The sequence below is a fragment of the Antennarius striatus genome, chromosome 12 (assembly GCF_040054535.1).
Source record: "Antennarius striatus isolate MH-2024 chromosome 12, ASM4005453v1, whole genome shotgun sequence".
NCBI classification, from domain to species: domain Eukaryota; kingdom Metazoa; phylum Chordata; class Actinopteri; order Lophiiformes; family Antennariidae; genus Antennarius; species Antennarius striatus.
The window spans coordinates 17,970,001-17,984,648 of NC_090787.1; the positions used below are offsets into that span (position 1 = coordinate 17,970,001).

General features: G+C 42.7%; 2 protein-coding genes across 7 annotated transcripts in view; both read right to left on the reverse strand.

Moving 5' to 3' along the window:
* si:dkey-100n23.5 overlaps positions 1 to 10,480 on the reverse strand; it is a 45,697-nt gene extending 35,217 nt beyond the window's left edge. For 3 of the 6 annotated variants that reach the window (XM_068329718.1, XM_068329714.1, XM_068329719.1), the window contains exons 1-6: positions 10,325 to 10,480; positions 6,421 to 6,473; positions 5,002 to 5,056; positions 3,853 to 3,909; positions 3,674 to 3,734; positions 1,795 to 1,882 (exon numbers count right to left, since the gene is read on the reverse strand). In XM_068329718.1, the coding sequence (XP_068185819.1) occupies positions 1,795 to 1,882; positions 3,674 to 3,734; positions 3,853 to 3,909; positions 5,002 to 5,056; positions 6,421 to 6,473; positions 10,325 to 10,408 (398 nt within the window). In that variant the 5' untranslated portion in view covers positions 10,409 to 10,480. Of the gene's footprint in view, positions 1 to 1,794; positions 1,883 to 3,673; positions 3,735 to 3,852; positions 3,910 to 5,001; positions 5,057 to 5,603; positions 5,666 to 6,420; positions 6,474 to 6,591; positions 6,604 to 10,092; positions 10,176 to 10,324 lie in introns of those variants that run through there. The other 3 variants (XM_068329715.1, XM_068329716.1, XM_068329717.1) reach the window with 3 other exon arrangements.
* A 2,003-nt stretch (positions 10,481 to 12,483) lies between these two features.
* Positions 12,484 to 14,260, reverse strand: LOC137604998 (mid1-interacting protein 1-B-like). Its single transcript, XM_068329307.1, has 2 exons — positions 13,092 to 14,260; positions 12,484 to 12,952 (listed from the first exon to the last, which is right to left on the reverse strand). The coding sequence occupies exon 1, from the start codon at positions 13,812 to 13,814 to the stop codon at positions 13,302 to 13,304; it is 513 nt and encodes a 170-aa protein (XP_068185408.1). The 5' UTR covers positions 13,815 to 14,260; the 3' UTR covers positions 12,484 to 12,952; positions 13,092 to 13,301.
* Between the last annotated feature and the right edge of the window lie 388 nt (positions 14,261 to 14,648).

Sequence of the window (14,648 nt, forward strand, 5' to 3'; positions counted from 1 at the left end):
CCTTCAAACACACACAAACATATGCGCACGCAAACGCACATCCCGTCCTCTCTTGCATCCGCTTCAATCGCTCTTAGATCATCCAGCCTCCGTTTTCCATCTCCCTTGGCCATTTGTTCATTTATAAACCATCACACTGCACCGTCACTGTGTGTGTGTGTGTGTGTGTGTGTGTGAGAGAGAGAGGGAGACAGACAGAGAGAGAGGGAATTAATTGTGCATGCACGTTAAGCCACATCCCCCGCCTGATTAATCGCACAGATCATCTGTCCAGTCAATACATGACAACCCCCCCAGCGTCCTCTCACCCACTGACCTCCGCGTTGTTGTTTTTTTCGTGTTTGTGTGTGGATGTGAGTGTGTGTGTGGGGAGGGGGGTTCCTGCGCAACAAAAAAACGCACAAAAATCTGAACACATCTCACTTGTACACCTCTACGTCCACGAGACGTACGCGAGGCGGCACGGACCTGAAGCGAGACCATTTTCAGCCGGGCCAACCTGCTGTCTCCTTCTGAGTCATACCATCGTTATATCGCCTGGCTTATTTCTCATTAATGCAGCACAACTCCCTTTCTGGGGGGTGACGGGGGGATGGGGAGGGGCACTTTTATCTGCCCTACCCCTTATTTGCAGAAGGGTAGGAGGGGTGTGCCCACCGTAGCACATCTGCAGGAAACAACGGCGAACAATCGACTTGCAAAACACAGTTGCTGCCAACTTGTTAAAGCGCTCTTTTCCTCCCACACGGTGCATACATTTTCCTTTCAGAATACACGCTTGTGTCACAAAGCTCCGTGCTAGGCAAGGAAAATGAGAAAATATCTCACACACACACACACACACACACACACACACACACAAGTAAATTTGCGTTCGTGCTGCGGAGAGCGCTCATGGGAGTTTGAGCGACAGAAACATAGAGCCACAAAGCGTGGAGACGGGCGCTCACGCGCACACGTACACGCTTAACGGCTGACACTCACTCCCTTTTCAATTAGAGCGTCGGCTGGCTGGAACGGAAAAATGGGGAGGGGAGGGGATGGGGTGTGTGTGTGTGTGTGTGTGGGGAGGGGGGCTGTCAATGCTCTGTGGAGAGACACATGCTCTGACAGACCAAACACATGCAGATACACACACGGAAACACACACCGGGGGGTGGTGGTGGTGGTTGATGGGGAGCGGGGGGGTGATGGCCGCGAGAGATCAGGAGACAAATATATAATAGGAGTGAGCCGGGGCGGACACACAGACGGAAAACAAGCCGTCTACACGGATGACGGAGTCGTCTGACTGATTACATAATTAACCTGTTAATCAATAACTGAATCATTGGAAATTCATCTGGCGAGTGTTTTAATCACGTTTAATTTTGAAACACACGCTCTGGTTCCAGCCTGTTCAATATGAGGACATGCTTTTTTTTTCTTTTTTTAGAATACAGATTTAAACAATTATAAATATAATAAAACTGGATTTTGGTGCGGAAGAGGCCGATCCATCGCTCCATCGCCCCCACAGCAGAGCGATAGTGGAAAGGTTCACCGATTATCATTTCATTATTTCCAATGTGGCTTAAAAGGTAAAAAATAAGAAAATGAAAAGAGTGAGGTGTTCGCTTTGAGCATGAATGAAACTTGTGTGAATCCTCTGCATCATCTTCTGAGGAGATTGCCATGACCATTACATTCAGATGGGTTAGGGTCAACCATACGTGTCTCGTCTGACGCGTCTGTAAATCACCCAATCAGCGACGAGAAATAAAAGTCCGTCGCCGCTCCGATGTTCTTACTCACATCTCGAATCTGTTGGTGCTCATTTCTCTGACCAGGTTGAGGTAGAGGTTAAGGGTGATGAGACACACCCAAGCCAGAGCACTCCAGTCTGCAGAGACACACACACACACACACACACACACACACACACACACACACACAAACAGAAAAAAACAAGGTCAAATTATAACACGGCTTCCCCACCGCACAACCTCACACCTGCTAGATGTGTGCCCCCCCCCCACACACACACGCGCACGCATAAACACACACCTATATGAGAGAGTGGCTACATGTGTGTGTGTTCCACTTTTTGATAAATGAGAGCATATTCTGCAGTAATATGAGGAAAACCTGTGGCTTGGGGTGATGGATGAAGGGGGGGAGCGCAGAGAGAGATAATGATGAACTGTGAAAAGCAGAGGGAGATAAGGCAGGGGTGAGGGCGAGGGAGGAAGAAAAGAGCAGGAGGCGAGCGGAGCAAGGGGAACAAAGTGGGCAGGAGCAAGTCTAAAGAGACTGAAAAGACAAAAAGAAATGAAGAATAGGAGAGGAAGGCAAAGTCAGCGGCGGGGGGGGGGGATTTAATGTGTGTTACCAAGACGAGGGGGAGAATGTAAAAAGCTCCCTTCCCTTATTTCTGCCCTCGTTTTATTGCTTTTCTTTTTTGTTTGCCTGTATTTCCGTTGATGGGCAGTGATGGTCGTCTAATTGATGGATCACCACCTACTCACCAACACAACGACCCACAGTCACACAGATACACAAAGCGCACACTCCTTTCAGACTAAAGTCACCTTAAGGAATAGAGAGCAGACAAAAAAAAAAAAAAAACCCAGAGGCTGGCCGTCCGTGTCATTATCACAATAAATCACTGGAAGCACAACGGGAAATGCATCTTGCATAACCGACCGACCGCCGTTCGCCTTTGTGACAACCCACAGCGCGGCGTCGCCACCTGCCCTGACAATGCCCCTGCTGCCATCTTCCTCCATTTCATAAAATTTTATTGGTTGAACTTAAAAGCGGAGCTGCGCTACGCGGTTCCCCTTAGACCTGACGTTTCACGGCGGAACAAAGTGCTCATCCGGCTGGTGTTTATGTACGACGGTTTGTCCTCAGCAGGAGGATCCTCATGATAAACTGTGGTGACAGGAAGCAACCCTTGCAGCATTAACTCACCGCCCATTACTGTGTGTGTGTGTGTGTGTGTGTGTGTGTGTGTGTGTGTGCGTGTGCGTGTGTGTGTGTGTGTGTGTGTGCGCATGCAAGGCTATAAAACAAGCCCGGTGAGCTGGCTTGATAGCCAACTAAGAATTCTTACGCTAATTCTATGCTAAATGAGCAGTAATTGCAGCAAACACAAGCAATGCAAATAGAAGCAGTATTTTAATATAAAATCAATACTGTCTCATCCGTTCCGAGAACAAAGAAATCTTCCCACGTCCAAAAGTGACCTCTAGGCGTCGAGGAGTCCTGCAGTGCGATTGGAGGAGAATTCTCTCCTCATTCAGGGAGCAACGAGGAGGCACAGAGGGGCTTGACTCGAAGGCATTGCATCATCATTGCCGTGGGTGAGGGATTCTTGGTATGGGCGTGTGAATACTCATGCATGAAGCAAAACTTTAACTGTTGCTAAACCAACTCAGTACAGCTGGACCCAGAGACAGGATGCGCCGAATGAACCCACAAACCAAATCAAATAAAACACAAGACGATCGGCGATTAAACGTAAAACCCTTTCAAATGATAGCAATAACGCGAAAGAACGGAACCGTAAAATCACAGCTGAATGCGCCGAATCACCACATCATCACAGTTCTAATACGAGAGAGTTACGATGAGACTATGTTTGTTTATTGTGAGAAGTGTAAGGGTGAGTAATTAAGATTTGCCTTACCAAAATAAGTTAGCCACCATGCCTGGAAGTCACAAAGCGATCCCTCTGGATGTGAATCACCCTAGGGAGGGAAAAGAAGGAAGAACATGGCACTGAAGCATATTCAAAAGCTCCCCACAAAAACCACAAAGTGTGTGTTTTATGACCAAGTAAAAAAAAACCTGACAGGACTAACTCACCATGACATATGCCACGCTGTCAAAGAAGGCAGCTACAGTCAGGCAGAGAATCATTTTCTGTACAGTAAGAATGAGAGGAAGACGTGACGACGGATTCTCCATCAAAACAGCCCGTGTAAACATCCCAGAGCATTTACGTGTATTCAGTTAGAGAGAGAAGGGCAAATTAAACATCAAATGATCACTGATGTGGCAGACAGCTTGGCACACAGCGTCCCCGGCGACAACACGGTGGAAATATCACACAGCAGCCAGTCTCCTTAATTTCTTCCTAGACTCACTGAAGGCGTTATAATGCATAGGAAATGTATGAATAAGAAGAGCTGCTGTGATGTATGGCGGCTGTCCGTCTAGAGGCGGCTTTAAAGTGTAGCTGCTGAAAGCACATAAAGTCACACACGCACACGCACACGCACACACACACACACACACACACACACACACACACACACAAACCCTTAATCAATTTGTGTCTGGCAATGACCCTGCCAAGGCTTCGGAGGAAGATGAGGCGACAGAAAAAGGATGCAGGAGGTCTAGAAAGCACTAAAGAATATTGACTGGTGGATAACCTTTAGAAAAGGATGGAGGTGAGGGGGGTGGTGGTGAGTGGGGGGGCTTATGTGATGTGAGAGCAGGAGAGGAGGAGGATGAAGAGCAGGAGGAGGTGAGTTCCCCGTCCAGCGGTAACGAGATCTATTGGACGGCCCGCGTCAAGAGGTCGTTTACGTCGGATTAGGAGGCACGAACGTGGAACGTGCTGCCAAACATGACAGATCCACGGTAAACATCACACACACAAACGCACGCCTGTGTGTGTGTGTACGCGCGATCCTACTGGATGAAAGGAAAAATGATTGTGTGGAGGAACGGGAACATCTAATTAATATTACGCAGTGCGTAGTCACAGCTATAGCACAAAGCAAACCTAATCATCTGGAGTGGGGGGGGGGCAGGAGATGGCATTCATCGTCACAGAATGACCATTATTCATTTAACGAAATAACTGACTAATCAGTGCATTTTAATCACGTCAATTATGTCAAGATTTGCCATGACTAATTGAACATATTCCCAATGGCACTGAAGCAAACGTGCAGACGGAAAATCAGAGTCAAAAATGTACCGATATGTAGAGGGAAATCGTACCTGAGCCAAGGAGTGATACCGGCGAAGCAGCCAGATCACAAACAGCATGAAAAGGCTACGGAGACACAAGAAACACAACACACGTTTATCACTGACAGCAAGGGCAACCATTTACAAGGTTTTTTAAGTAGGACAGACCAAAGCCAGGCTAAAGACGCTCTACTTTCGGACTGCACATGAATATATTACAGCGCTGTGAAAAAAGTATTTGCCCCCTTCCCTAATTTCTTGTTTTTGCATCCTATCCCACTTAGATGTTCCAGATCACCAAACACGCCAGTAGCTCTGCCTTTGAATGATTCAATCGGTCAATCAATCAATAATGACATAGGATTTTGGTGTGGCCTTGTCAAAGTCTGGACTTAAGTCTGAGTGAGATGCTGTGGCGTGAACTTATTCAGGCACTTCATGCTCGAAAAACCCTCAATGAGGCTGAATGAGAACGATTCTGCAAAAAGCAGTCGGCCCCAAAGCGATGTGAGAGATTCAACCGCCAGTTATGTCAACCGTTCGACTGCAGCCAAGGGCGGCACAACCAGTCATTAGGTATAGGGGCAATTACTTTTTCACTCCCCTGATATAGGTTTTGAATAACCTCTTACCTAATTGGATGGAATGATCATTTAGAAGCTGCTTTTTGCGTTCACTTTGGACTTTTTTATTGTCATAAATTGAAGTTATTCTGATGATCTGAACAGAAGAAATACTTTAAGGATGCAAATAATTGTTCACAGCCATGTACCACACATATCCCTGCAGGCTTCCTACCAACATGCGCTTTACCTGCTCGTATACTTTCACAGTGCACGGTTAGATTAGTCAGAAACATACCAGACTAGCTCAGTAACATATAATGTAATATAATGCCACAGCTAAAGCAACCCATGGAAATTTTTTGAGGCCCAAATGTCATGATGTTAATCAGTCACAGATACCACTTTTGATCCGCCGTTTAAAGATTTACTTTTCAAGTTATTGCATAATCGTAGCCTGCAGGTTTAGAAGAGATAAAACAAAATTACCAAACATTATGAACAAATAATGATTCAGTAAATTCTGCTGGATCTGTTTTTATTTCTTTGTAAATTTATTTATAGATATATTGGTTTGTACTTTCTCAATGGATGCAAATGTCATAGACAGGGCGTGCTTCATCCAAGAACACTTTAAACCACAGATTCTAAATTTAACAAAGCAGTTAGACGCAATCCCAACAAAAGCACTGACACACACCCATACCTTTTGTCTGACTTTACTGATCTACAGCACTAGAGATATAGTATCTAATTTTAGAAAAAATTAAGACCATTAACACTGAATCATATTTCAGTAGAGCATAAAATATTTGCTGTGGAATAAAAATGAAGAATTTGAGACAAACTACTACTTGAGTATGAAATAATCTGTTTGAATATTTACCATCCTACTAGGGAAAAGGTTCCTGTCGCTCGTTTCGCTGTTACAATCACCACCTGCAAATCAGAAACATGATCATTACCAACGCAGTCATGACTTGCATAAAAACCCAATAACAATAAAAAATAAACCACTGTACAAATTCAGATTCTATTCTAGGAGCTTTATAATCACACTGTATGCCGGGACATCACTGGGCGGTCAAGACTGCAATTTGTTTAAGCGTATCTTTTGAGTTTGTGTGTGTGTGTGTGTGTGTGTGTGTGTGTGTGTGAGCACGTGTACAGGAAGTGTTTTTGGCCAGCCTGAGCGCTAGAGCCGTGCACACTGGCAAAGGACGTAAGACTAAGACATGTAGAGTGTTTATGAATGTCACCTCCACACGTGTGTGACCCACGCAATAAAACAAAGAAGGCTGTTAAATGACAGCTGAGTGAAATGAAATGCAAAGGGGCACGTGTGTTAGGAGGGCTAAAACCCGACACACACTCCGTGCAACGCAACATTCAAGGTCAACTTGATCTGAGAGAAACGAGAGCGGAAAAGAACAAAGGACTGAAAGGAGAGGGAGATGGTTGGAACCTTTCACACTCATTGTCCTGTTTCCCAGACGCGGGAAACACAATTCAATCCATCTCTCAATATAGTCATACTTTTTATATGTATATGATTATAATTATCTTGTGCCTAACAAGTAATGACCTCAGTAGAAATGCTGCAGTGCCTTGTATGGTATTTCATCAAAAACAGGGACCCCAAAAAAATGGCCCAAAAAAAGAAATGTTTGTCTAATTTAAGCAGGGTCAATTTTTTATTCATCTCTGCAGTAAAATAAGGTTTTTTTTAGATATGCTTAAGTTGCGTGGACAAAAAAAGATTCAAATCACCAACACTCGACTAAGGGCATTTTCTTTGAGGCCTTTGACCCGTTTACTATTGCTTTACTATTACATTTAAACCTAAGTTTGTTCGTAATTAATCCTCTGGTTAAGAAAAGAGAAAGTATTTACAGATAATTATGATAAAATCAAAATCTATATTAGACATTTAATTAGATATATTTAAGACAAAGAAAAGCAGCGAGTTCTCATGTTTAATCCTTGTCTGAAAATTGTTGTTGCTCACAGGAGTGTTGGTCTTAAAACATGTGGTCAGCAGACGCCACCAGGAGCTTCTCCTGCCGATTCAAGAGAATATCAGGCTGATCATCTTGACGGCCTGACCAGTCAAATGTGACAAATCACTACATCCATCACACAGCCCTCCTCCAACATTAGACCTGTGCATCGGGAATCAGCTGGAGCAGCGAGTCTACAGGCTGAGGACCATCTAATCCAAAGCACTGTTGTAATTTGTACCTTAGTTTGTGGCCAGGTTATGAACCTTTGGACAGCAAATGGGAGCTGACACAACTTGTGACCATGCACACACAAAAGTACAAGACAGTTTATAGTCTTGTAATTTTATAGTGAACATCCACCATTATCCAAACTTCCAAACTAAGAATCTTAGGCTGCGTTCAGACTAGTTGCCAAAATCTGAGTTTCAGCCCATCCAGATTGAAATCGGTTGCTCTTTTGTGATCTGAATTGTCAAATACCACATAAAATCCAATTTTTGCAAAACGGATTGAAACCACTTCAGGGAGGTAGTTTCATATCGCATTTGGACAGATGTGTCTCAGTCTGAACAGCCCCAAACACATCGATCAGTTTTGACTGTCTGTGACATCGCTCTACGCAACACAAGAGCCAATGCGCTTTACGGAGTGTGGACTAAGCCTCAGTTCTGACGTCGTTGCTACGGCAACCTGCCAGATCGGCAAATAATGTGGCCCAGTCTGAAAAGAGAAAGATCCCATTTGGACACTTGCTAGAAACAGTGTGGACAGTCAGCTCTAAAGATCAGATATGAAAAGGAATCTGATTGGAATCCGATTTGCCTGCAGTCTGAATGCCGCCAAAGTCAAACTGGTCCTGCTGGCTTCCTCAGTACAAAGACCATCTGTATCTGTGTTATTCAGACAGTTTGCATGACACATTAGTGGATTCCAAACAAATTTGACTCGAGGAAAAACAATTTTTACCGCAGTATTCGGTCTCTGACATAGTTAAAACTAAAGAGCGAACAATAAGTTGGATCTAGATGCTGGTAGGTCACACATCATTCCAGGGTACAAATTCAATGCACAACCATCTGTAAATCAGCACAATCTAAGAGTTATGATTGTTAGGCTTATGATGTGCAAATTTTTGTACTTAACACTTGGCATCATAGGTGTCAATTAAACCTGACGTATGATGGTGGTGGCCAGGAATAAATGCAATAAAACAAAACATTAAAAGCCGTGTTCAGGGCCAGAGAACTGAAAAGTGGAGCGGTGTGGGCAGAAGTCAGGTCGGTTAAAGACAGATGAGGAGCAGCGTCCTTCATTGGCTGCAGCGATCTGGTGGTGAAAAAGGGTTTGCAGCTTTGAAGGACTTGCAGAAGGTGATTAGTTCTTGAATTAACACCTGAGCTTTTCTGGTCAGGGAGGGAACATCCCCCTGATATTTGCTGCTCATATGAAGACCCTAAAATCAAATTATACAATAGTTAAAACCTCCTTAACTCAGCCTCAATAACATCCAAACAGCTTCACCTTCACAGAGTCACAACAGAACAGGACCTGCTTTGTGTTGTATAGCAGTAAAGGATAAACAGGAAATGTGTGTTACTGATTATTTATCAGCTATATAATCTGCCTTTTATCAGCTGTCATTGAACTGCAAAGAACTGTAATTCAATCGTAACAGAGCTTGGTTAAGTCACGTAATTCTGACTAGAGCTGAGCATTTCTTCCATGGATAGACTCTTGTTGCCACTTCAGAGGAAGACAACATTATTACAATCTGCCATTCACGTTTAACAAGGGTTAGAAGTCACGGGTAAAATCTGTTGAACACAATAAATCTTATTAAAGCTATAGAACATTATTATTCTATTCTCACGACATCTTAGCCTTGTGTAACCTGTAGATTGAATAAACACTATACAGTATATAGACTTATCTTAACAATATCTTAACAAGTGGCTGCAGATAGGACGTCTTGTCTACAAGATAATGTCTGGATGGATGGATGGATGGATGATGGATGGACATGAAACACAGGTAATTACATATACAGTACTGTAAACAGCTGAACAAACGCTTACTCTTTTTTACTTGATAGGGAACCAGTACCCCATTGGACCTAAAGTGCCAATCCTGCACTTTTATTAAAGCATACAAAAATTATTAGGATGATGTTAATAATAATACTTAATAATACTTAAAACTGTAATGCACACACTTCAAAATAGGTAAAGTGAGAAGATGTAAAACTGATTTGTCTTGTTTATGCTGAATAACCAGTTGTTGTTTTGCCCTCCTTCACCCAACCTCTAATGTTGGAAAACAGGTTCACTTATCATTTCAAGATAATATCTTTATCGAATAGATTACATTACGAACCGACTCCGCATGCAGGTCTTTTGCTCTAAATAGAACCAAGGTGAACACTGAGGGATGTGAACCCATTCGTGACAGCAGCAGCTTGAGGTCACAGTGATTGTTACACTTTAGCCACTTAGCTTTAGTTACACGTTCAGACGCCGTTAGCACCGATGTAGCTCATTTAATTATTTAATACACACCGTAAAAATGAAAGCAGCTAGCAGTTGTACCGGTGCAGGTCAGCAATGGGAACCATAGAGGTGTCAGGTCCACATTTATCACCCTACCAATAGATCGATCACTAATCAATCAGGTAATAATAATTTCGACAACCAGAGAAGCTGCGACGCCGTTTAAAAATCAAATATTGTGCAGCTAACTAGCCAATTAGCCGACTAGCTAAAACTGTCTACAGTGAAGTAAGCTACTTACGCATCGATAGTCTTCTGAATCTGTATTAAAAAATACACAGCGTGAATTATTACTGCTAGCTGGAGTTGGGTTTTGGGTGTCCATTTAGAGTAGCAACGATTTGAGATGATTTCGTTTCAACTTGGTTTTTGTTGCGCAATCGCTTTCCTCGCGTTTGTCTTTGTACGGTGCGTGAGAAGGGACACAAAGGAGCGCACGCCTCCTGAGTCGTGTCAGCGATGGACCGAAACAACACGATCTAACCAGTCCGTTTGCTCCTGAATCCTTATCAAGAAAAATAATTTAAAAACATTTTGAGCACTTTAAGGAAAAAAAAACGATTTTATAATGACTGTAAAGACATAATATAATCGTAATAATTATTGTTGTGGTATTTGCTCTGTTCCCGCAGAAGGAATAATGTATTTTTACTCCACCAAACTTACCTTATAAGTGACATAGCATATACTAATGGTTTAACATTTTGTTTGCTGATCAAGGAAACAATTACGTCCTTTTGACTTTGCATGTGTACGACTTTTACTTGTAAAACTGTATTTTTACACTATTTTCTGCAATTGGTTGTCAAATTTATTCTTCGCTGACATCAGAAAGTCAACATTTCAATAAAATCAAAACACACACAAAATTTTTGCATCTATGAGTTTCTTCATTGCCCTGCTTTGCAGACACCCTAATATAAGGCCTTAAAGAAGTACAGTCAGTCTTGTTAGCCCACACCAGAAGTATGTTGAGAATGACACAAACAGATGAGATGAGAAAGGCATTATAGTGCTGAGCCTGTAGCGTGACAGTCACATTATGTCACTGGTTGTCTTTAGGGCCCAGCAGTCTCAGTGACAGTAGAATGCAGAACGGCATGTTACCTCTGTCCTAAATTAGGATAGTGGCTGCTTTGCTTATGAATCACAGAATAGGAAGTACTTTTGAGGTGTGTATCTTCTAAGGATTATTAGTTTCTCAGTTTCTGACAAATCTGTTTCATCTTTTCTATGAATGCACAGAATCATAACCATGTTAAAATGATTCGTTTTGTGAAGTCATTGCATGGTCTATGTAAGCATTGACTGAAAGTGTGATGAATGTAATATAAATTTTCTATATTTTTCCACACATAAGTTTTAATATATATATTTAGTGCCAGTGTTTACAATATATTGCTATAATACCCCCGATGACCCTTAACATAAGCTGTTAAGAAAATAAATGAATATACGAATGAATGAATGAATGAACATTACACAGGCTACTTCCAACAGATTTTTCTACAGACAAATGTTCATTGAATAAACTACAACTATATCGATCATGGTGGTGCAAGACGTTGTTGTTTGAAGTTTAATTGATGGGCAACATTCTTCAACCTGAAAGGTCATATGAATTCTTCTTCCTTTTAAGTCTATTGTTGACTGAAGTCGAGAGAGCTGTGTATTGAAACTGGTGTTTCTGACTAATCTGATTTTAATTTTACCTTCTGTTGTAATATCTAGATTACCACAGTGTGTAGCAATAGTACATAGCTGCTGTGGCTATTCAACAAGGTTTTATTTCAAACACCAATGATGCAGAAAAAAGGAGTGCCCACTTCTCAAACAAAATATATAGACACTTTGGGTGCAGTGATGAAACACACAGATTAAATTGAAACTTTCAGGCGATCCCAACTGACCTGAGTGAAGAAATGGCTGTACTGACTCTCTACTTCTTTATAAATGGTGTGTGTTGTCAAAAGTCACTGCTTGGTGTTATAAGTGTAACTAAGTTGAAGGCTCAAAACTAAATGCTCTCATACAAGAACATGAAAAATGCTACATTATTACCCACATCTTGAACTGATTTCAGCAAGTTAAACAAAATTATGTCTGAATCTTATTATCGGCCTTTCTTGAGTCTGATGAAAAATATATGAGAAATAAAAATATTTATTTCAAGTTTCCCTGAATGTCAGTGTTGTGACATAGAACCATAAAATCTTGTACCAATGTTTTACAGCACATAGGATGTACAGATCATGAATTTGATATTCCATGACCAAGAATATGGACAACCCAGTTCTGATCACCTGTACAGGACAAGGTTCTGTTCCATGTCTTCCATAATGCTAAATTTCAATTTGAGAAATCTGCATTTGTGAAAAAAAAGACGCATGACAAATGAAGTAAATTTATATGAAATTTAATTTTAAACACTAATAGTACAATTACAAATTTGGTGCAGAAGGTGTTGAAAAATTTCATTTTCCCTTTTTGACAGAAGGAACTCTCCATTGATAACACAACAGGACATGAATGACATGACAAAAGTGTCTCAGAAATCTTCATTTTTGTCTATTCAGTGAATTATCAGCTGATCCTGGGTCAGTGACCATGTAGGACATCAGGAGATCACAGGCGATATACGTTAGCATCTGCCTCCTTCCATGCAGCGCAATTCAAAGACATAGACACGTCAGATTTGAACGAGCACTCGTCACACAGACCAATTCATCAGAACACATTGACATCATTAGCGTCACACAAGGAAGCTGAAATCTTTTGCCGGTGTTCATCCCCCCTCCTCGTTCAGAACAGGGGTTCACGTAGGTTGTCCTGAAAGTCATGAAGTCAAGTCCTTCTCCAACTCTTTGCTCTTCAACACACAGTGTGAGGTAATAAATTAGACATTAAATAGAGTTTAAATACGTTTCATCTGCGTTTCACAGTTGAATGTGTGGTGTGTACAACACTTGAGAGTGCAAAAACATTTAAGTGTGGTGTTAAGTACACACATTCTTCAGGATCAACACATCCACAGTCTGTCCCACATAGTAGACCAACACCTTGTAGGCCAAGAGAGAGAGAGAAGCTGCCCTTTACTGTCTTTCAAATGTTTGTCAGTAAAGAACACACGTAGCAGCAGGAAAACAGGCCTGTTGAAAGAATTCATTTCAGTCAGTGTGTCAGGAAAATAGAAAAGCATCTGAGTGTCTGGTGAGACATCACTGCCCCCATCCTCCGATTCCAATCTCCTTCTTGTAGCGCTTGGTGAGGAAGTTCGCCTGCTGTGTGAGTTTGGACAGAACGCCCTGCAGCCCTGTCAAGTGATACTGGAAGAGTTTCTCCAAATCCTCTTCCTCCTCCAAATCCTCTTCGGAGGAAAACGACGAATAAGAGCAAGTGGACGAATACGAGCAGGTGGAGCCGGAGGAGTTGGTCCTGGTGATCTTCATGTTCTCCTTCCGCCTCTCGTCGGCGGTCGCGCACCTGACGCCCCACTCGATGTCCCTGCGGATGGACTTGAGCAGCTGGTAGTAGCTGAACATGTCCCCCTCGGCCTCGTCCGATTTCAGAGAGCTCATCACCCTGTCCTCCTCCAGCGGGACGTCCCGAAGCAGGCTCGGTACCATGATGGTCTGGTCCATGTTGTTGACCGCCCCAATGAAACAATTCATGGCGTTGAAGAGGGAGTTTCTCTGGTTGGGGGTTTGTGGGGGCTGCACCTGCCTCATCATCTTCTTTACGATTTTTTTTTTTATACTGGGCTACAAATAAAATATGCAAGCGTCGCGACCTGTCTGTTTCTCTTACTTGGTTCTGGTTCTCTTACTTGGTTCTGGTTCTCTTCCTTGGTTCCGTTCCGATCGGACTGAACGCTGGTTTGCTTCCCGGAAACACGGGTTGGCTGTTAGGGAAATCTCGCGAAACGGAGCTGTGGGTCGTTTTAAAGCCCTTCGTATAGTTTCTTATTTTTAGGAAGACGTGCTCTCCGATTTATATAAATGCAGGTGGCTTTAAAGGCGGTGCCACAGCTTGTTGGACAAGTTCTTCCACGTTTTTGTAACCAGACCCAAATGACCTGACATAGCACCCAAGCGTGCAGAAATGTTGGCTGACTTTCAAAGAGAGGAGTGGCTCCAATCTGAGCGACGGTTCAGTCCATTAACTCTACAGAACCTGGGAACCCCCCCAATTCCCCCCACCATGCCCAGACCCTGGTATTTACAAACAACAGCCGCACGTTCACTCTTCAGCGGGAAATTAAAATAATATCAGCTATGATGTTCAACATTCATGACTTTGATTCGTCTTCCTATAGACAAGTTTGTGATATTACCTCATGAATTCCTACATTCCGCTCAAATGAGGTGCTCATGGACACACATTCTGGGTGAGGTCTGACTGAGCCGACCGGTTTACATGAATATTCATCAGCAAACCATCAGCCCACTGCTTCAGCTCCCAGGACAGCCAATCAGATGACCAGCATGCGTTTTGAAGGCGGGACATCACAATGGTTGACCAATGATGAAATCACTTATGGCAAGAAGTGGTGAAGTTATAGATTA